Source organism: Anabrus simplex, chromosome 1, assembly GCF_040414725.1.
Source record: "Anabrus simplex isolate iqAnaSimp1 chromosome 1, ASM4041472v1, whole genome shotgun sequence".
In the NCBI taxonomy this organism is placed as follows: domain Eukaryota; kingdom Metazoa; phylum Arthropoda; class Insecta; order Orthoptera; family Tettigoniidae; genus Anabrus; species Anabrus simplex.
This window is the reverse complement of record NC_090265.1, coordinates 980559034-980583523: the sequence shown is the minus strand read 5'-3', so window position 1 is coordinate 980583523 and position 24490 is coordinate 980559034. Positions and strand designations below refer to the sequence as shown.

Below are 24490 nucleotides of genomic sequence, written 5' to 3'. Positions count from 1 at the left end.
TCGGAAACGAATGTGGATTGTAGTTCCAAAAGAAAGAAAACCGTGGCAAAAAATTGTGAAGTAAAAAAAAAAGGAACAAACGAACTAAAAACCGCACAATACAAGACTTCTGAACCGGATCCTAAACTTAAAAGTCGTATTTGGTTGGTATTCAAGCCTGCAGTTGACGGTGATGGGAAAGACGTTAATTTTGTGTGCTGTACGATCTGCAGTGAACTTTATGTACACACTAGCAGTTACCCGCGGCTTCGTAATTTGATAAAAGTAATCGTTTCTCGGTAGTGTACTAAGACATTATCTGAAAATCCATGAAGTATAAAACATCATTGAAAAATTGAGTTTCATTTATCCCAGAAACTCTTTGTAAACCAAGTGTATGGTATTGCCTTTTGGGGCTGAGATGACTATGCGACATAGAACTGTACACGTGAGAACGTCATCTCTCAAGTAAAAAAAAGGTTTTTTAAAGGATATTACAAATACATATTTCCACATCTGTAACATCTTCAGGTTTTGAGATATATATATCCGCACAAAAAGAATTCAACCCCTTTATCAGCCCTTCCTCCACCCCCACCTACGTGGATTTTCCGAAAACAAAAAAGAGTGACATGTTTATTTATTTTTAAAGGACATTCCAAGTACCAAATTCCATGTCTGTAATATGTGAAGTTTTTGACATACACTGTAGATATACCGGTACTCATTTAAAAAATTCACCTGCTTTTTCAATTCTTTTCAGTCCCTTAAGCGGTTTTTCCGAAAACAAAAAAAATACCTGTTTATTGATAAAGGAGCTGCCAAATACCAATTATCACGACTGTAAAATCTTCAGTTCTTGAGATATTTGTGTCCTCATGAAAAGAATTCAACACCTATTTCAACGCTCCTCCCCCCTCCGAAGTTAATTTTACCACCAAAAATGAGAGTTTTTATTTTTATTTTTAAAGGTGATTTCAAATACCCATTTTCACATCTGCAACATCTTTAGGTTTTTTAAATATAAGTATCCTCATACAAATAATTCAACTAATATTTCAGTCCTTTCATTCCCCCTTAAGTAGATTTTCCAAAACCAAAAGGATACGTATTTCTTTCTTCTTAAGGGAGACTGTAAATACCAATTTTTACGTCTGTAACAACTTCAGTTTTTGAGATATCAGTACCCTAATAAAATTATTTCAACCCCCTTTTCAGCCCCCCCCCCCGCACGTTAAGTGGTTTTTCAAAAAACAAAATAATACCTATTTTTTATTTTTAAAATATTTAAAATATCAATTTTCACATCTGCAACATTTTAAGTTTTCCAGATATATTGTACGTATGCTTAGGGACTATGTGTACAAATTTTGGTTGGCAGCTATGCCCAAACGTACACGCATAATCTCGCGGCTGTAGAATCCTGCCATGGTTACGGCAGTACATTTCCTTATCCGATTCCGAGAGCAGGGGTAGTGTGGCGCCAATATCTCCATAACGGTCGGTTTTAGGGCCTTAAAACATGGTTTTCGGGCCCGTACGGCTTACCGAGATTTGTTCTTTGGGTCAAGGGGCTTAAAATGAGCTTAATCTTGTCCTTGCACGACAAATTCTATATTTCGCATATGTTAGCCTATTGTTTTATATCTCCCCCGTCTCCCCCCACCTCGAATTGTTTTGAAAATAAAATACAGCCCGTGTCTCTCAGGGATAATGTATATTTACATTAGTGAAAGGATTTTTAGAAACGGTCCAGTAGTTTCTGAGATTACCCTCCAGATATACACAAACTAACAAAATTCGCGCTCTCTCTTTACTATATTAGTATAGATTAAAGGAGTCGGACTGATTTTGTATTTTTATGATTAGATAAAATCTTACGAGGAACGAGGTGTGCTTGAATGACAAGCATTCTAATGTTTCTGTGTCATCAGACTCCACGACTATGCCACAACCTGCCAAAGTAATGTTTTCTTCGTGGACTGACGTTAATGATGCTCCTATTCCAACAGATGAGCTGGAAAGATATTTAAAGCAAAATTGTGGAATGGAAGAAGATGGATATAGCGTCCTATTGGAGAACAAACGGACAAAACTATTCAATATTTCACCAGATCTGAAAGAAAGTAATATGTATGCAAGCATCAAGTTCAGCTTCAGAGAGAAACTTCAGTTCAGCGGGCTTCATTCTCTTCTAGAACCAGACAATTGCTGATGCTCTTCTTTTCAACCACAGTAATTCCATTCCACCACCATTAACAATGACCAATAAACTACGCACACTAAATAAAAGCTATGTTCAGGTTTGTTTTTGTTGTTGGCATATTGCACGTCATTTCTGTTTGTACTTTATTTTGAGGTAAACGCGAATGAAGTCCTATGAATATGCTTCGTGTTATTTAGTTTCATTTTCAATTAACTTGGTGTCAATTGCAAACAAATATTAAGGTAAGGGTTATTCTGCCCGAAGGCAGTCCGATCCTCCGCAGAGGTGTTCCTGAGCCGGAGTTTACGTGTGGCAGGGTGGCCAGTTCCTTTCCGCTCCTCCATTCCCTTACCCCCCACCAACAGCGCGTGGCAACCCATCCAACTCCTGACCACGCCCAATGTTGCTAATGTTGCTACGGCTACGGCCGTTGAAACAAATATTAGTTTATAATAAAGTTTCTGTCTGTTTTCAATTATTTTATTATTATTATTATTATTATTATTATTATTATTATTATTATTACAGTGCAGGAGAAATCTCTACCGTTTAATTTCCAAATGCGATTAGCCTACTTTAAAATATGTTATTAGCGCACGGGAATTCGTAGCGTGAATGATCCGAATAGTAGTGTGAGGTGAACATTGCGTTGTGCGCGGCGCACATGTTATTGTGGAGAAGTACTCAAGGTTATTCTACTGAGCCCGCCCAGTGCGGTGGACTGCGGTGGGCCGTATGAGCCCAGTGCTGTGGGCCAGTACGTTGCCGCGTCAGAAGAGAACGGCACTGCACGGGCTGGGCTGCCGGAGCCCGTGGGTTTGAAGTGCTACGCGGTGGGTCTGGCTACAGGACACTGAATTAGAGACACAGAGCATCTATTTCTCATATCATTCCACTTGTTTGCCATCAAGGAGAATATGCGTTCTTTAACCAAGAACGCTAATCAGAAGTTCCTTACGTTTATGCACTTCATTATGCATTGGAAACATTTTCACTCACTTATGTGATTCATCTTCACCAATTTCCGGGATGTTCGAAGAGATTTCTCCAAAAATACAGAACTCCTCCTCCAACCCAACCTCGTCGGTTAAATGAAGACATTCGACTGCACCTTTCAGACAAGAAACAATTAATGCTTTTCTTCAAATATCATCATCCTGAACATTTGTAGTTTTGCTGCAACATTGTCTTCAGATAAATCGAATTGTACCGGAGGAGATATTTTAGAGATTCATAATAAAATTGCATGAAACTTCCCTTTAATTTTCTCCTTTCTGACACACTAATGTAATCAATTTTGTTATTGAAAAATAAAGGACAACAGCAGATAATACGGGACACGTCGTATTGGCCTGAAATACAGGACAGGTGGTAACCTTGCTTACAAGGGCTGCACAAGGCTAGTAATAGTAATTCGATATATTATTATTATTATTATTATTATTATTATTATTATTATTATTATTATTTCTTCGTTGTTCCCGTTTACAGAGCGCGTTGGAACTTGTTAGCTTGATGATGGTTTTCCTTTCTTCTTCTCCTCCTCCCAAAATCTCTTCATATACTCGCTATGCTGTTTCTTGCGTTTTTCTGTCCATTGTCTCCCTGTGGTTCTTTTAGCCTTTTTCGTGAATGTGTGCTTTGCAACCAGAGTTCCAAAAGCTTTGCGATCCCTGATGGCATCTTCTGTGATGTTCATTTCTTTAAGTCCTGCTTTATTTCTTCTAACCAGCTGACTTTGACCTTCTTCGAATTAATTATACCAAGCATTTGTTTTGCATATCTAGTGTCGACCATTCTACAGGTGTGGCAATAGAATTTCAATCATCTCCTGCGTACGATATCGGTGAACTTGTCGATTGTTTTGTACATTTCTACAGTTTTTCTTTTGATCCATATACCATTTACATGAATGGGGCCATATATTTTCCTAAGAATTTTTCGTTCTTGTTTTTCAATTTCATCAATTTTAGAGTGGCCTCCTAGAGATGTGGTTTCTGAGGCATACAAAGCTTCCAAAAGAACAACAGTCTTGTAATGCCGAAGTTTTGCATTTCGTGACATCACTCTCGTATTGTAGTGATTCCATGTTATTCGGTATACTTTCAGGAGTTTGGTGGCTCTTTCTAAATTAGCTTTCCTGTCCAATCCGGATGGTACAATGATTTCTCCTTGATATTTGAGGGAAGGGACCTGTGTGATTATTCCATAATTCGTCTATAGTGGGGATCTTTGGATATTCTGGTGTCTATTAGCCATGACATGAATCTTCTCATACGATATTTAGAGGCCTGTCTTTGATGCTATCTCATATAAATTCTCTATGGCTTACCTGGTTTCTTCACTAGTCTCGGTAAAGATAGCTAGATCATCAGCAAGAGCTAGGCACGTCACGTTAATTCTTTGTCCCCGAGTACCAAAGTTTATACCTTCGATTTCTTTTCCCCATTCCCTGATGACTTTGTCTAAAACTAAGTTAAGAAGGATCGGGAAGAGGCCATCTCCTTGTTGAACTCCTGTATGCTCTTCAAAAGGCTCTGATAGATCACCTAGAAACTTCATTTGAGTTGCTGTGCCTGTGAGAGTCTGGCAGATTAATTATGTGGTCTTCTTGTCCACATTTAGCTCTCCTAGGATGTCCACAACAGTCTGTCGATGGAGTCATACGCCTTCTTAAAGTCCACAAAGGTGACAAATGTGGTGGTACCGCGGCGTGTCCTTAATATCGTCTTCAGACTCCAAATTTGCTCAGAACACGATCTACCTTTTCTGAAGCCTGTTTGGTACTCACCAATCAAATGATCTATTTGTTCTTCAACTCTGTTTAATAGCGCTTTAGATAGAACCTTGTATATAACTGGTAAAAGGGATATGCCTCTGTAGTTGTTGGAGTCCGCTCGATCACATTTCTTATGTAACGGATGAATAATGGCATTCTTCCAGTCCTTTGGAATCATCATGGTCTCCCATATTTCTGTTAAGAGTGTATGAATTCTCCTGATGAGGTCATCTCCTTCTATTTTCAACATCTCGACAGTTATGCCATCGTTCCCAGGGGCTTTATTATTATTGAGCGATTTTATATCTTTTACTTCTTGAGTTGTGGGGAGTGAGTCTGGGTTTGGTGGAGGTTTTTCAAAATGTACTCTTTCAATTGGTGGATCGCAGTTCAGTAGATTTTGGAAATAGTCATCCAGTATCTTGCAGTTCTCTTTACTGTTTGTCTCTAGTGATCCGTTAGGTCGACGAAAACTGAATGCTGGTGGTTTAGGGTCCTCACGGAATGTCTTGTAGAAATTCCGAGTGTTTTCTAGAAATCCATCTCTATCTCTGAAAGTCTGATTTACTCGTATGTACGTTTTTCGCGGCGGATTGTTTTTTATTTCAGTTTTTGAGTCTTCAGGAAATTATCCCAGCTGTCGACTGTTCGGTGTCCATTCCACTGATTCCATGCTTTTATTCTGTCATTGATAGCTTCATCACAGGTTGTGTTCCACCATATTTACGTTTCGTGGGTGGCTGTCCGAATTTCATTGCTGATGAATGGCTATTTCTAGCCGAGTGCAGCCCTTGTAAGGCAGACCCTCCGATGAGGGTGGGCGGCATCTGCCATGTGTAGGTAACTGCTTGTTATTGTGGTGGAGGATAGTATTATGTGTGGTGTGTGAGTTGCAGGGATGTTGGGGACAGCACAAACACCCAGCCCCCGGGCCATTCGAATTAACCAATGAAGGTTAAAATCCCCGACCAGGCCGGGAATCGAACCCGGGACCCTCTGAACCGAAGGTCAGTACGCTGACTATTCAGCCAACGAGTCGGACGCTGATGACTGTAATGTGTTGCGAATGTTTGGCCATACCTTAGGATCTTGATCTTGTATGTCACGTGCGAAAGCGTCAGCGTTCTTTCTCAGGCAGTTCGGATCCACTCTTGGAAATCGGTTGCCTTTAGGTCTGGATCAGTTTGGTTGGAATCTAACTTTTATTTGCGTAAGGTAGTGATCCGAATCGACAACTTCGTTCCGTACTTTAACATTCTGAACCTCAAGCATATTCTTTAGGGAAATAGCAACATGATCAATCTGGAATTCCCCTAGTAATGGGTTAGGTGATCTCCAAGTTTTATTTTTATGTAAAGGTTTCATAAAGTGCGTGGACATGATTCTCTGCATGAATGATGTACAAAAGCTTATTAGACGTTTTCCATTCTTATTAGTCCGCCGATGTGCAAGATGAAGTCCTACGATTGATCTGTGTTTCTTCTCTCTGACAACCTGTGCATTGAAATCTCCTAATAAGATAACGTGATGTTTAGGGATCTTACTAGTAGTTTCTTCAAGCAGTTCCCAAAAGTCTTCTACTTTCTGTGGATTTTTCGTATTATCTATGTTAGTGGGGGGCATGGGCATTTATCAAGGCATACGCTTTGTTGCTTGATTTATCTGTAAGCACTGAGATTCTTTCACATGGTGATGTTAAGTCGATAACTGAATCTAAGATGCTTTTCCTTACTGCAAAGGCCGTCCCGAGTATTGATAAATGCCCTTTGATATTTATGGCTGGTTTACCCTTAAATATCCTGAAGTTTTCAGAGTCAAAGTGGTTCTCATCTTGTAACCTGGTTTCTTGGATCGCTAGGATTTCAATATCAAATTTATTCAGGGCATCAGTCAGTTGTATAAACTTTCCAGTTTTCAGAAGGGTGTTGATGTTGATAGTACCAAGGAAGTTCCTTGTTTTGGGTCGAAGAGATTTTGAGAAGCTCCGATCCTTCTCTGAAGTATGATGTTCCGAATCCCCCAGAATCCGATGACCGGGGGAACCGGACGTGCGTCCGGGGCCAGGGGTAGTTGCATTGGTATTATTATTATTATTATTATTATTATTATTATTATTTAATTACTTTTAGCACTGCCACATCAGTTACGTAATCATGGCATAATAATTACTGTAGGTCAAAATCATTCGCAACGATTACGTCACATTCTACCAAAAAGGTCATTTGAATTTTGAAAAAATCTAAGGAAAGAGTTGAAGGACTATATCCACATATCCGTAAAAATATAAATCACAAGATGAATAAAGAATAAAGGAAATCAATGTACTGTATTTCGATCCACGTTATCGCTGCATAATTACCAGTGGCTCCACAAATGTATGGACGTCACGGACTTGACTAAATCAAAATATTATGATGACCTTTCTAATACAGTTTTGATCCTCTCTTGGTTTTCTAAAATCATTCTTCTTCAAGTAAGCATGGACTCTACAAGTACTAAGAATGTTTCCTCGGAAATCTGGTTCTAGGGCATTAAGGTGACTTCTTTGAACTACTGTGCCTTACATAGATGGAAAATATGTGAAATATGTATAATAATTCTGTAAGTTAAGGGTCGAGGTACAGTACGTTAAATTTGGTAGTCAGGACAAAATTGTATTGTTTTCCTCATGTCGCACATGGCAGAACACACTCCATTTGAAAAATACCGCTGCTGTCGCTGAAGACCGATGTGAAGAATGCACCTCATCTTCAATGACGTGTGACACTAATGAGAACCACATAAATTATATGACTCTATCTTTCCCAGCAGCAAGTAATCCTAAAATTGTATCCCCATAGTTTAACTTGATAACAATATTTCTAGTCGTGATAAACGACGGATACACACCCTATCATCGAGGCTCAAGATACCACGTGGCCTCGTTCCTCTTTTCCCTGAGGTGAATGTGATCATTCATGACCCCAGTCAGATGCAGGCTTTGTTCTGTTCCGACTCATATGATGACCTGGAGAGTCTTTAATTATCCTTCTCTTCATGTCTCTCATTCTCCGAGCCTCTACAACTCATTCTCTTCCTTCTTCGATTGATGTTAACTCACAATCTCCTTGCCTTGACTCTTAAAACAAAATTTCCCACCGTCAACTCGTGCCTTTGATCCAAGGTCTGTTTCGGTGTTTTCTCCTGTGATTCGTACCTTCGAATTACATCGCATTATTCTAGACATTGGTTTTTGAATTACTCGGTGGTTCATTGTTCAAAGTTCGCACCTAGATTAAAGGATTAACATGTGTGTTGGAAATAACCTCTAGCTTTTCAGCTAAAGTCCCAACTTTTGAGACGTTGGTATGGCGCCCGCCGGGTCGGTAATGCTACGACAGGCGGCTGGCATGTTTGATCACATTCAAATACCACCGGACTGAGCTGGGATCGAATTCGCCAACTTGGACTCAGAAAGCAAGCAGTAGACCTTCTGAGCCATTCAGCCCGCTCTAATGTACAGAAGCGGTACTTTTCTAGATGTAGGTTTCTGTTCAAATCTTCATCTACTTAAACTTCTACATTAACTCTGGAAGTTGCTAACATCAGTTATGGCTCTCCAAATTGTATTTTAAGTTGTATCAATCAATCAATCAATCAATCAATCAATCAATCAATCAATCAATCAATCAATCAATCAATCAATCAATACTGATCTGCTTTTAGGGCAGTCGCCCAGGTGGCAGATTCCCTATCTGTTCTTTTCCTAGCCTTTTCCTAACAGATTTCAAAGAAATTCTTAATGTACGGTAAAATGCATAATTACGGTCCCCAAATATACAGATATACCCACAAAAATCGAAATCATAAATAAATCAAGTTATCAAATTAGCTCTGATGCATCTGATAAGTTAACCGCAATTCTCCTATCTCAAAACGGCCGAGAGCAACGCTGCGCAAAACTTTCATGAACAGATGTATAATGGTTTTTTTAACCTATTCGCGTTTTTCTATTTACAGGAGATATGTCTGGTGGTTTTCTTTGGAGTGGAGTACCTGGTTCGATTATGGTCAGCGGGATGCAGGTCAAAATATATGGGCTGCTGCGGCAGGTTTCGCTTCGTCAGGAAGCCAATATGCATAATAGGTAAGTTGCACTTCTTTTCTGGGTAACATCTATTTTCTATTGGAGATGCATTAACCTGGGAACAATATTGTTTACCTTTAGCAGTTGAAGTGACAAAACTGGAGACAGATTTCAAACAATTTTATATTAATAACATATGTCTAAAAATGCTATCAGTGGGCTAGAGACCTAATATACAGTATTTACCAAAGAAAAAATTGACACGTGTACCAGAATAATTTCCAAAGCTTAAATTACAAAAATGTGGTTATTATTTACAGTCTAGAACAGGGGTCTCCAAATTGTTGGACACTGATGGCCACTTATCAAACTTTGAGTCACATTGGGGTACGGATCAAGATATTTTATCGGGCCGATGACCTTCGATGTTAGGCCCCTTAAAACAACAAGCATCATCATCATCAAGATATTTTATCAGAAAAGACTATAAATAAACTAATAAAATGTATTATATAATGTTTTCAGTTTACAATTTTAAAATGGAGTACATTTTAGTGGGAGGTATAGGCCTAACTTGCCTTTTAAATCCAGATATTTTTTTTCAAACTATGACTCCAATTCAGTCTGTTGAATGAATACAATATCTAACAAAAGTTGCTGACTCAGGTTATCTCTGTAGCCTATTTTGATTTTATAGACTTCAACACAGAAAAGGTTTGCTTGCACGTTTAGGTAGTCACAATCATCAACTCCGTGGTTGGAGGAACAGCAACACTTCTAGCGGGCCGTCGTAAAATTAAGCAAGCCGTAAGAATTGCGCCCTGCATTTAAAAACAAGCTTTTTTTTTTTTTTTTAATGAAACTTAATTTTCTCTTTATTCAATGTTATAAATTTTCATAAGCCAGGAGAGGCGTGATTAAACTCCTTTTCGGGCCAGATGTGTGCACGGGCCGTATTTTTGAGACCCCGTTCTTTCATGGAAATTGCTACAACATTCTTTTTATAACTTTCTGTGCTTCACAATAATTAAGGCCAGTTTGCTTGAGATTCGTTTCACCTGGAAGGAAGGAAGGAAGGAAGGAAGGAAGGAAGGAAGGAAGTTTTGTTGTTTTTTTTGTTTGTTTTTTTCTTCGATGCATGTTGTTTTGCATTGAGAACATTTGAGTTTGTAGATCCCTAAATTTAAATATATATTATTTTATGCGTAATACTGTGGTGATTGTATGATTGTATATTAATTGACTATTAGCGTTGTTTGTGTGGAATGCTATTTTAAATGTTGTTATTGAAGGTGGCAAAATTCTTGTTAGTCTTCCATTCTTTTGTAAATTGTGTTTGGGGTTTATTTTTTATTTTGTTGATTATTTTATCAATATAGCATTAGTGTATTGTACTGTAATTAATCAAGAGGGGTTTTCCCAGATGGGTTTACAACTTCTTTACTGTTAAAATTTAGACAGCTAAATGAAGATATTTACATAAATTTAGTCATAAATCATTAACTTCAGAAAATTAAGTGAGATATAAGACAGAAAAATATTATTAACAGTATTCAACTGCACGAAGAGACGAAAAAGAAAGAAGACAATGACACGCAATATTTTTAGAACTTCTTAAAATGTTATCGGTTTTATTTTTAATTTCTCTAATGTCATTTTATATGTAATTCATCTGCTCAAGCTGAAGATGCTCCGTAAATAACGGACGAAACATGTACTTGTGACCAAATAAGTGTTTTCTTGATAAGACAAAATATGGTAATATATGTATTGAAAGGTGGAATTCTCTCAGTTTTAATATAGGGCCTAATTATCTGGTGTTTACAAACTCAAATATCTTCTCTATTATTTCTGTTCCACTTTTCCTATACCCTGGTGTGATCTGTGTTGCACATGTAGATTTAGCCTAGATTTACAGTCGGATGCCCTTCCTGTCACCAACTCTGTCCGAGGGATGTACTGTATTTAATTACTACATATTTATGTGATGGTTGGCAGTCTGGTATGTAGTGTGTAAATGAAGGGGTGTGTATTATTAAAAACATTGTTGTATGTCCTGGAGACAGGCTAAATCAACCAGATGCAGCTACCATACCCAGTCCTCACTGGAAATCAAACCCAGGACCTTCTGAACTAGCTGACCAAATTTTCAGAAGCAAAACCCACGACATCAGTCATTATACATACTCTTTTCAAACAACAAGTGGAATCTTGAGTCTTATATTGATTACAAACAATAATAATCTATTACTTCAAATATCAGTACTGTAGACATTCAATATTATGAAATTAAATTACCAAAATTCACAGTGACCTAAACCGTTTACCTTTCAATGAAAGGACATTTCAGACATAGGATTGTAATTTCCTTTTACATTTTGTAATTTTAATTTTGATTGTTTATCTTTTATGTGAATAGCATGCAACAATCTACTATCTGCCGAAAGTAAATACAGTAGGTGATAAAATTCACTAACTATACAAGTTAAATTATAGTGATTATTAAACTATCAAATTTTTGTTGTGGAAAATCATGGACAGGTTGACTGTGTATATATACAGACTTTTCCAAAGCTTTTGATACTGTTGACCATAACCTTTTACTAAATACTGGTCCTACTTGTAATTAACTTTAAGTAAATATATTTTTATTTCTTAAAAAAAACTTTCTGCATACGTATTCATGAACTTCTTCTATCGTGGTTTCGTTTCGATCATATCTCCAAGGTTGTACAGAGTTAAGATACATAATCACCTTTCTAGCCATTATAATGCCACTAGCAGTGTCCCATAAGGTGTCTACCTCACTCCATTGATGTTTTTGCTATAATAATAATGATATTCAAGAGGATTTGCAAATTCTAAATTCCTAATGTTTGCAGATGATGTAAAATGTATTACAAGAATCAATTCACATAGTGATTGCCGTAGATTACAAAAAGAATCTGTTTAAAAAAAATTATATTTGTTTCTGGGGTCAACCTCTATAGATCTTTTGCCACTACTTTCACCATATGATATGAACCTACGTGTAAGTGGAATTGTGGAAGTGTAGAGTGGTGAATGTGAGGAAAGGAACATTAAGGATGACACAAACACCCAGTCCCCAGGCCAGGGATATGAATAATTTACAATCAAAAACCCCTGACCCAGCCGGGAATCGAACCCGGGACCACCGGGTGACAGGCGGACGCGTTGCCCCATACACCGCGGGGCCAGACACAAAAGGACTTAAATCAACTTGAAGTTTATTGTTCAGGTATGCCTAATGGTTTAAAGCTTCTTCTTCTTCTCCTTCTTTGTCTTAGGACGCTGTCTCACTATGAGGGTTGGCAATCCAATTTATTATAATAACCCTAGAAACAGCGGCTCGAAATTTTTCGATAGGAGTTCGTCCATACCAGCGGCGTAAGTCTTTAAACCAGGAATTTTTCCGTCTCCTATCATATCATTTTCCTTTAATTTTCACCTGAATGAGTTGGAAAAATTCATGTCTGTCACCTCTCATGATGTGCCCGATGTACCTGAGCTTTCGCTCCTTGATGAATGTTAAAAGCTCTTTTTTGTTATTTAACAAGTTGAGGACTTCCTCATTGGTCTTCTTTTTTTACCCAGGGTTTACAGTAAAGTTCAATCATGAAAAGTGTAAGATAATCTTTTCTAAAATGAAATGTAATATCTTCTTCGATTATAAATTAAATTCCAAAATTCCTATAAGTACTGTTAAACAAATAAGTGACTAAGGTGTAGGCCTATTATTCACAAATACCGTGAACTTCAATGATCACAATGAACAGATATGTAAAAACATCTTGCAAAGATTTGGCTGCATACTAAGGTATTCCAGAGAGTTTTCCACTTTGCTCACTTTTAAACACTTATATGTAACATTGGTATATCCATTATTAGAATACTGCACTAAGATATGAAATCCTAACCATACTCGTTCCATATCTAGGATAGAGTCTGCCCAACATGAATGTTTGCATATTTATTCTTCAGAATAGGTATCCCCTTCGACTGTATTGAATTTTAAAAATTGGAAAACTATCTGAAATTACAATCTCTTCAGGAAAGGCGTAAGAACTTTGATATTAGTTTCATTTATAAATTACTCCACTCATATATTGTTCTGAATTATGCAAAAATGCTAGAAAATAAATTTACTAAAATTATAATCATCAGATAATCTAGTGTATTTATCCTATAATACTATATAATAAGACAATTTGATATTTACATTACTAACTTCTCCTTTATGCCTTACGTAATAATTCCTTAGTTATATATTAGCAACTTTGTAACATGGCTTTATGCCACCAATAAAACATTATTACTATTAAATATTTTAAAGTATCTGTTTTTTAAATTTTTTTTAAGACTTCTGAGCAGTCCACAAATTTTTCATAATAGAGAACACTCTTTCAGTTGGCTCATTTGTGGCTGGAAGGCACAAACCGAATACTACAAAATTCTAACAATAGATGTTTGACAAGAAATACACCATTCTTCAAAATATTTAAAGATTTCCACCCATGCATAGTTAATTCCTCTACTACACTACTAACCAACACAGAAACACGTCTCCACATAGCACTGACATCGGGATAGGCATCTGGCCATAAAACAGGGCCCAGTACACATACTCATCAAAGTTCGCATCCACAACCCCACCAAGGCATGGTAAAAGTGCACAAAGTAGTAGTTAATATAAGTTTGTACAAACGTTGGTAGTGCCTATTTTGATGCTTGATGATGCTTCCTTGTTGTGTAAAGGGGCCTAACATCAAGGTCATTGGCCAGTGCCTATTTTTAACATCCAAGTTACAGTATAACAGCTCATTTATAAAACCTTAGACGTATAGGTATAAGTTACATAAAATTCCTTAACTACTCAAGTGAAATAACTACAAATGAATTACTAATTCCAAAGATTTTGGTGTCTTTTAAAAATTATTATATGTGGTATTGTCTGTCTGTCTGTCTGTCTGTCTGTCTGTCTGTCTGTCTGTCTGTCTGTCTGTCTGTCTGTCTGTCTGTCTGTCTGTCTGTCTGTCTGTCTGTCTGTCTGTCTGTCTGTCTGTCTGTCTGTCTGTCTGTCTGTCTGTCCAGTGGCAGGTTGGATCCTCCTATAGCACCATCAAAGGTTATGTGGTTATAGGGAAACCTCAAAACAAATGGCAGTACCAAAATGAGGCATACTAGGTATGATGAGGAATGAAGTGGTTTGCCATAGCTTTCCTCAGTATGTGGTACAAGAACATAATATTCTTAGATAAATATTGCAGCAGAAGTTAGTAGCTCCGAAAACAGAGAGAAAGAGAGAGAGAGAGAGAATGACAAAATACTCTATATTATTTGCATTTTTTGAAGATATGTTACTACAGGAAAATTGTTTCAGGTTAGTGAAACACCAGTGTATGTAATAGGGATAATAATCACCATCACTTTAACTGTTTTATTTACTCAATGTTACAGACTTGATCGTGGTGGTAGCTTCCATTGTAGTCCTCTCTGTGGGTTCCAACGGGCAAGTATTTGCCACTTCAGCCATCAGAGGTATCCGCTTCCTACAGATCCTACGAATGTTACATGTCGATCGCCAGGGTGGAACCTGGAGGTTACTGGGCTCGGTCGTATTTATCCACAGACAGGTATGTGAGCAGTTCAAACGTGACTTTTTTATCTTAGAAATGCTGCAGGGAATTGAAAATTTCCTGTTCTGAACTTATGATTTATTTCATATGAGGTGAAAATACAATGTTGATTAGCTGTTTTAAGTATAGAAGAAGGAAGTAGAAAGGGAAAAGAAAAACATTCTATTTTATAGCAGAACTCACAAACTGATTTCTTTGGCTGGGAAGAAAGAGAAGAACTGGAATTGATGAAAGGAGAGCTCACCTATGAAAATGGCAGAGTGTGAAGATATTTTATCAGTTTACATTTGTCATTGCCCCTTTTTTCCTTTCTTATTCTTCTTGGTATCCCTATCCCAGTTATTCTTGGGGTTGGTGCTACAAGTGGTTTTGGCCCAGTTTTACACCTGGAATATGCACTTCCTGACGTTGACCCTATGTACAGGAACGTACTCACTATTGCATGTCTCTGTGGTGTTTTTTTCTTTTTTTTATAACTTGCTTTATGTCGCACCGACACAGACATGTCTTATGGCAACGATGGGATAGGAAGGGCAAGGAGTGGGAAGGAATAGGCTGTGGCCTTAATTAAGGAACAGCCCCAGCATTTGCTTGGTGTGAAAATGGGAAACTTAGAAAACCATCTTCAGGGCTGCCGACAGTGGGGTTCGAACCCACTTTGTCCTGGATGCAAGCTCACAGCTGAGTGCCCCTAACCGCACGGCCACCTTGCCTGGTTTGTGGTAGATGGTAGTGTGATATGCTGTTTGTCTACTAAGAGTTATGCATTAAAATAAACATCTCCAAGCCAGAACAATTGGTCAAACAGTGCTAAAATCCCCACTTCATCTGAGAACCGGACCCCAGGTACCCTGAACCAAAGGTTGTTACATGGATCATTCAGCTAAGGATGTAGATTTGTCTCCCCTTTCAATTATTTCCTCTAATTATTATTACACTGCCTACCAAAGCATTTTATTTGAAAATATATTTACCTAATTACTGGAGTATATCAACTGTCAAAAATTATTTGAGAGATATGTATGCAGTACCCTAATATAGATAGTGTCTTAACTGGAACTTTGAAGTTTACTGTTTGTTCACTTTTAGTTCATTATTTTAATTGTGGATATTTAAAAAAATTAATAACCCTTACTAATACAGTATACGGTATGAATTTGAATGTTGGTCTATTTGTCCGTCAGTCTTTCTTTCACGTAAAAACTACTTTACCGATCGATCTCAAATTTGCCAAGCTTGTACCTGGTAACTTTGGTTAAAATATTGGCTACTTATTAAGATGCTGTCTCTTAAGGCTTCAAATGAAAATGTGAAACAGGCCAGAGGAAAATGTGCCAGAGTCCTTCAAAAGTAAGTACACTGCCTAAATGGTTAGTAATATTTTAAAATGTAGCTACCAAGTGTAGTTAGAATTCATTTTCCTAGAAAATGATCTATGCGCATTTTCTTCCTAATTCACAACAGTTCTCCAGGAAAATGAATCGAGCGAGTTGGCTGGCAGTTCAAAGCATGTAGCTATTGGCTTGCATTTGAGAGATGATGGGTTCAAAACCCACAGTTGACAGCCCTGAATATGTTTTTTGGTGGTTTCCCATTTTCACGTGTCCAGCACAGAGACAGAAAAACTCAAATTCTTTGAGGTCATATGTGTCACTTGCGCCTGCTACATTCATGTAAGCTTCACATACTGTTCTCACAGAGTGCTGAAGCACTGCCGTTGTCTCGTTGTCTCATGGGAAAACAGGCACGAGTGACTATTGGCTCGAACTCACACCAAAACGGAAAGAATTCTACAGCTGCAGTTAAATGTTAGTATATAACAAATTGTAACTATACTGTAATATTACACTTAGATTCATATATTTATCCGGTGGCAAATATTTATCATTCTTTTTCCGTAATATGCAATCATTTTCAACTTACGTTTCTACCGAGCAAGTTGGCCATGCGGTAAGGGTCACATGGCTGTAAGCTTGCATTCATGAGATGTGGGTTCGAATCCCACTGTTGCCAGCCCTAAAAGGTGGTTTTCCGTGGCTTCCCATTTTCATACCAAGCAAATGTTGGGGCTGTACCTTACTTAACACCATTGCTACTACCTTCCAAATCTTAGCCCTTCCCCATCCTTGTGTCACCAACAACCTTCAGTGTTATTACATGTTATAAATCTCATTTTTGATCCGTATTGAAAATTTATAGTTCAAAAACAATAAAGGCGATCTTTAATCCATTCAATACAATAATTTCCACTTATAGTGGTTACATAAACATACTATCAGTTGAATGGGACATGTTTCGCCCTCAATTCAGGGCATCTGCAGCCTAAAAACAATTTTCAAGAGTACACCTTAGATTAATATTGAAGCTAGCAGTTTAGCCAGTTACTAAAATTCAGTATATAAAAATGTGAGAAATAATACATTATACAAACATGTTGATGGAAACACTGTCAATGATTGAACCTTAAAAATATTTTGTCAGAGACTAAAACTTATTCTGTTACAAAATTTCTAATTAAAATGGTTCATTAAAAAAAATTTAGTGGAAAAACAGTGTGACAATGATATAATGCCAACGACATGAGGGCGTGAAAACAAGCACTAAAATGAATGTCATAATCACATAATGGCTAAACTTTTAGCTTCGATATTAATATAGGGTGTACTCTTGAAGATTGTTTTTAGGCTGAAGATGCCCTGATTTGAGGGCGAAACATGTCCCATTTAACTGATAGTATGTTTATGTAACCACTATAAGTGGAAATTAATGTATTGAATAGGTGGATTAAAGTTTGCCTTTATTGTTTTTGAACCTTCAGTGTGTTGGTGCAATATTAAACCACTAACAAAAAACAAACAAGAAAAACATATGTTTCTTACTTTTTTCAGGAGCTGATAACAACCTTGTACATTGGTTTCTTGGGTCTGATCTTTAGCAGTTATTTTGTATATCTGGCAGAGAAAGACGAGGGTGGTGTTAGCAACGGAAACAGAACAACGGACTTCAAAAGTTATGCTGATGCACTTTGGTGGGGAGTGGTATGTACATTTCAATGTTCTTCCTCTTCTCTTTAGAAGTGAGCTCTGGTTCTTGATTGGTATGAAGGATCTTAATTGATTTGCTGACTAGTAATGAGATGGTCTCCAGTTGAATGAGTCTAGCTAGCACTATGCATTTGTAAATTGTTGTATGCACATTACAGATCACTAACCTAGCAACAGCTAACCTATAGAATATATTTATGTTAAATTTAAAAAGTGAATGAGAGATTTTACAAGTTGTCAACATGCACCATCTTATGTTTTTCTCTACAGAGACAATTTAAGCAGAGTCACTCTATTGCCTTGTGTAAATCGTTCTTCTACAATAGAATGAGATTAGTAACGTTTCTAGATATTGAAAAGGCATATGACAGTGTCCCAAGGAATTTGGTATGGAAAAAGTTGACAGAGGCACAGACTGGGAATGAAACAATGCGAATTGTATGGTTCAGAGTTAAGACAGGCTTAAGACAGGGAAGTGTATTGTCTCCCTTACTCTTCATTATCATTATGGATAGAATTCTAGATAATATCAAGGAGAAGATGATGGGCAATCAAGTAAAGTCTATGCTCTTTGCTGATGACATTGTAGTTTGGGGAGATAATAAAAAGGAAGTACAGACACAAGTTGATTTATGGAATGAGGAGGTAAGAAATTTTGGAATGAAGATTAGTACTGTGAAAAGCAAGACTTTGATCATGACGGGAGGTAACAGAAAATCCAGGGGAGTGATAAAAATAGGAAATTAACCTCTTGAAGTGGTGAAAATTTTTAAATATTTGGGCCGCGTGATATCACAAGATGGAAATTTAGGTGGAGAAATTTATTTAAGAATACAGCAGTCTGCAAGTTTCTACCAGTGTGTGGAACAAAGATGTGCCAATGAAGTGCAAGAAGATTTTATACTCGTCCTATTATAAACCTAGGGTCCTATGCTTCAGCAGCCTGGACGTTGACTAAGTGGAACCAAAGTAAGATACAAGCAGCTGAAATGAGGTTCTTGAGGAGCATGCAAGGAAAAACAAGACGAGGGAGGGGGCCGATGACATTTGATGTTAGGCCCCTTTAAACAACAAGCATCAATCATCAAGACGAGAGAGAATACAAAATGAGGAAATAAGGAGAAGTGTGGGAGTGTGTAAACTTCAAGAAGAGATTGAAAGAGCAAAGCTAAAATGGTTTAGACATATGATGAGAATGCCAGGAGAGAGAATACCAAAGAGAACATTCATGGATACAGAGACTGGAAAGAGGCATAGGGGATGTCCTAGAATGAGATGGAGGAGCTCTGTTGTGGACTGTATTGCAAATGGAGGAGTCGATAGCAATAAAGTACTAGAAAAGGAATGGTAGAAAGATTGAGTAAGGTGGAGGGCGTTGATACACTACCCTACTCAGAGAGAATCTGGAAAAGGGAATGGATAATAATAATAATAATCGTATGGCCTCAGCTACCGTGCGCAGACATTTCAATTTGACGCCATCTGGCTGTCTGCTCGTCAATTTCGACGTTCCGTTTTACTCTAGGCCACCACTAGATGGCAGACCGAGTAAACCGAAACTCTCTTGGGCGTCTATGGCTGAGATTTTGAATGAATTTTGTCGGGTAAGCACCAAATGTGTCACCAGAGATCTTTTACATGCCGACATCGTACGACATGGAGTGTCGAATGGACTTTTTTAAGGGAATGGATGAAAAAGAGAAAGAGACTAGAAACCACATCTGAAAACTTCCTGACACAAAAAGTAACAGAGTAAAAATCTTAAAATTTCCAAATACAAGCACAACCAAAATGAAGGAACACATTATTATTGAGATTTCGTGGCTAGTTAATTCACAAAAATGTATCTACACTTTCCCAATACAGGGGTGCACTTCTATGCTTTTAGAATGGCTTTAAATGATAATATTTGCTACAAATTGTCCAAAACGGTGCTTGTCACCTTCCTAACATAATATATCTAAGCAAGTTTATTGGCAAAGTGCATATTGGACAAATGTATGTTCAGGAGTGGGTCAAGAAATATCTTATTTGGAAAAACTAGTACACAGGACGAGATATATAAGGTTTGACACAAGTTTTTCTGCACAAGAGTCCACTAAGTTTTTGTGTCAGAAAGTTTACTTATGATTCCTTTGCCATATGTATAATAAATACACTTTGTGTAGAAATTTTACATTTTCTTCAATATTATGTCCTGTTTTGTATTCCAGCTTGGTTCCCTGGAGGCTATGTGAACCAGTGAAGAATTATACCTGACAGTACAGTTTGCCAGAGTATCTACTTGTTAGAAACTTTCCATTTTTTATTGTATTTATTTTGTTTCTGATGATAAAATGAGGATTACAGATGGTAGCAGTCTAACTCTGTCTGGGACATAACTAACAATTCTAGTCGGTGGCTGTTCAAGGAACAAATTGGCAAGAAATAATATCCTATCATATCATGTCATTGACTTCTTTGTTCATGGATGTATAAAGGCTATTTTTTAAGTAAGGTCTGGTTTTCAATAAACACAAAATTGATAAAGATATTGTCAAAAACTTTTGTATTTCATTCCTTACACCTTAACCTATTTTTTCTACATGTAGTACTTTCCTTCTTTGTTTAAACATTTATCATAACATCTATTAATTTGTTTATGACCACGTCATAGAATTCAGCCACCTGTGAAGACAGCAAATCTTCAGTTGTTGTTTTCTCTTCTTCATCAGTGTCAAATCTCTGACCGGTGAGACAGATTAGGTGGTAATTGCTCAGCGCAAGGTCTGGGCTGTATGTTCCATTTGTTCCCGTATGAAGTATCTGATTAACTGATGAGTGAGCAGCAGAATGAGGTCGTGCATTGTTGTGCAGCAACAAAACTTCAGATAAAGTATGCCACGTTGCTTATTCTGTATGGTGCGCCAAAGGTTCTTCAAGGTCATGCAATACATAGCTGCATTTATTGTTGTCTCTTGTGGCATCAATTCGACTAACAGAACACCACACCTACCCCAAGAAAAAGCTGTCATAATCTTGTGTCTTGAAATTGTCTGTCTGACTTTTACTTTGGTTGGAGAATTTGGTGTCACCATTCCATTGACCATCGCTTTGTTTCTGAAGTCATGTGAGACATACATGTCTCATTTCCTGTGAAAATGTAGTCTGAAAATTATTCTCCTTCCTCATTGTATCGGGTCAGAAATTTCTAAACACTCACCATTCTCCTTTTGTGTGTGTGTTTTTTCCTCAGAAAGTACTGACCTTGAAATTTGTAGAAATTTTCAGTGACAAAGAGGAAATTCTGAAAGGCCAATCTTCATGAAGTTTTGCATCAGCTGTGCATACCAAACCGTTTGTTTTTGTAGGAGGTCAGCCCGATCACGTTTCACATGAACATTATCCCACCTGTCCTTGAACGACCTTATCCATCTATGTACTTTGCTGTCACTCATTGCATTGGGGCCATACACCTCACATATTTGATGGTGTATGTCCACTGCTGACACATTCCTTGCTGTCAAAACTGAATCACAGACCGTATTTCACAGTTTGGTGGGCAGTTCAATTGTCTTACACATTTAACATCACAGTATAAACAGCACAATGTGATTCCATGGCTGCAAAAGAGTCTTCATGTGTGCAAGGCATGCTTGGAGTCAGCAAATGGGTGTGTTTCTACAAGCACAAGAAATTTGCATAGCTGCAGCCAGTCATACCTTACTTAAAAACTAACCCTTGTACAACTTGTGTTCAATCAGTCATCAATGATCTGCATTTAGGGCGGTCGACCAAGTGGCAGATTCCCTATCAGTTGTTTACCTCATGTTTACATTTATTTATAATTGTTTACCTAGCTTTTTCTTAAATATTTTCAACGTACTTGGAAATTTATTGAACATTTCCTTTGACAATTTATTCCAGTCCCTTATTCCTCGTCCTATAAATGAATATTTGCCCCAATCTGTCCACTTAAATTCCAACTTTATCTTCATATTTATCTTCATATCTTTCCTGCTTTTGAAAGCTCCACTCAGGCTTATGTCATTCCACGCCAACTCACCACTGACAGCTCAAAACATACTGCATAATAATACCAATGTAGTTGGTCCGTTATTGGACATTATAAATTTTCCAGCTAACTCATTCCTGGTTGCCAGCATTTTGCCCCCCGTGAGCTAAGTCAGGCTCATCAGTTGGTAAATAGCACACCCACCAAGACGCATGGCTAGTGCATAACGTGGAGGCCACTGCATAGGCTATTTGGAGCCACCGGCAGTGCCAATGCACTATGAGACTTTGTCTCTCAAAAATTGATGCCTGCCTGGCCATCAGATAATAAAGATATTGATTCCCATAGGGAACCTGAAATGGGTGTGCTATTTAGCAACTGATGAGCCCAACTTAGCACAGTGGGGCAAAACGCTGGCAACCAGGAATGAGTTAGCTGGAAAATTTATAATGTCCAATAACAGACTAACTACATTGGTATTATAAATTTACTTATTTGGGACAAATATTTCAGGTTCCCTATGGGACTCAACATCTATATCACATACTGCATAGTCAAGTATTTCATCTCCTTACTCCCAAGTCTTCCCAGCACAAAGTTAACAACATTTTAGTAACACTACTCCTTTGTTGGAAATCACCCAGAAAAAATCGTGCTGCTTTCCATTGAATTTTTTAAAGTTCTCCTATCAAGTAGTCCTGGTAAGGGTCCTATACACTGGGGCCATACTCTAACTGCTGTCTTACCAGAGACTTACCGGTATACGCCTCTCCTAACTCTTAACTACCTTGTTAATATAATGACCCCAATGAAGATCATTCCTTACAGTATATTAACACCTAGGTATTTACATTGTTCCCCATGAGATATTATCACCTCATCAACACAATAATTAAAACTGAGAGGACTCTTCCTCTTGGTGAAACTTACAACTTGACTTTTCATCCCATTTACATTCATACCATTGTCTGCTGTCCATCTCAGTACATTGTTTAAGTCCCCCTGCAGTCGCTCACAATCCTGCAACTCATTTATTATTACTCAATACAGTATAACATCATCTACAAATATCCTTATCTGTGATTCCAGTTGTTTACTCATATCATTTATATATATAAGAAAACATAAAGGTCTAATAATACTGCCCTGCGGGACCCCCTTCTCAGTCATTACAGGATCAGATAACGTTTCACCTACTCTAATTCTCTGAGTTCTATTTTCTAGAAATGTAGCCACCGATTCAACCCCTCTTTTATCTAGTCCAATTGCCCTCATTTTTGTCAGTAATCTCCCATGATCTACCCTATCAAAAGCCTGGAATAAGTCAATAGCGAAACAGTCCATTCGTCCTCCTGAATCTAAAATATCTGCTATATCTTGCTGGAATCCTACAATTTGAGCCTCTCTGGAATAACCTTACCTAAACTTGAACTGTCTTCTAACAAAACAGTTCGTAATTTCACAAACATGTCTAATCAGAAAGAATGCTTACCCATAGCTTACAGACTACACATGCCAAGCTGACTAGCCAGTAATTTTCTGCTTTATGTTTGTCACCCTTTCCCTTATACACTGGGGTTATCAGGAGATACTATTCACACACACACACACACACACACACACACACACACACACACACAAGGATGACTGTCTACTTGTACATCCCTACAAAATATTAATCATCACTACCACCAAACTAATATTAAAGTAACCTCACTAAACATTTTCCTTATCATGGCTCTGAATTAATGAATATCTTGCATCTGTTATCTTTATGTATAAGACACATCTTTCTACTTTTGTTCATGTCAGTCAGTGACAATACATTTCTATTTTCTCTTTCAGATCACTGTCACAACGATTGGATATGGTGACACTGTGCCCAAAACTTGGATGGGGAAAATAGTTGCTTCCTGTTTCAGTGTATTTGCAATATCGTTTTTTGCCTTGCCTGCTGTAAGTTATCCTGTCTTTATTTAGTGCATTGTAGTATTCTTCATGTACACTTTTGAACTCAGGAATTGGTTAGTGAAAATATTTACAAGTTCTTTGAGTCTTGACCAACAAGAATTATTTAAGAATCCTGAAGTAGAAAAATGTTCTTAAAACCTATCAAATGTCTCCTGCTTTTCATGATATATTCCACAAAATGGTAGTCTATATTAACTGACTGATCAGTTTCTTTTTTGTATTCAAGGGTATACAAATAGGAAACTGTAACTGATTACACACTGAAAAGATACACCTTAAACATTCCATGGACTGGAAACTCTTAATCTCTCTCTCTCTCTCCTAAAACCACTGAAAATAATAATTTATTTTTATTTAAATATTGAACGGAAACAATATACTATATCGGACACACAAAGAGCTTCCAGGTCGGAGAGGATGAGAAAGTTCTGGGAGAAGAAAAAGAAGAAATTAACTCAAATGTATTGATTTCAGTGCTCCAATGTGGGCGTAAAATATGTAAATAATAATTGAGTGGATAAAATTGGGTGGGGGAATGATTAGCACAATAATTTAGCAGCTAGCTTTCCACACATATGACAAAGGTTCAAATCCCAGCAGAACTCTGGATGGAATTTGCACTTTAAAAGTTGTATTGCCGCAGGAATGGATTCCAGCCTCAAGACTTCGCCAAACTCAAAATAAGGCAGAGTGACGTGAAATTCCAGTTTCAGGCCCTGACTTTAAAATTCATATGTGGTCTGAAATGAGATCAACCCAGTTTTATGATGGCAATTAGCAACCCGTATAAATGT

At 37.5% G+C, this 24490-nt stretch overlaps 1 protein-coding gene across 1 annotated transcript in view; it reads left to right on the top strand.

The window, feature by feature from the left end:
• Positions 1-24490, top strand: part of LOC136857683 (potassium voltage-gated channel subfamily KQT member 1) — a 266956-nt gene that overhangs the window by 79005 nt on the left and 163461 nt on the right. Inside the window, exons 2-5 of the mRNA XM_067136536.2 lie at positions 8964-9090; positions 14509-14684; positions 17576-17725; positions 23571-23681. Coding sequence (XP_066992637.2) covers positions 8964-9090; positions 14509-14684; positions 17576-17725; positions 23571-23681 — 564 coding nt within the window. The remainder of the gene's footprint in view (positions 1-8963; positions 9091-14508; positions 14685-17575; positions 17726-23570; positions 23682-24490) is intronic.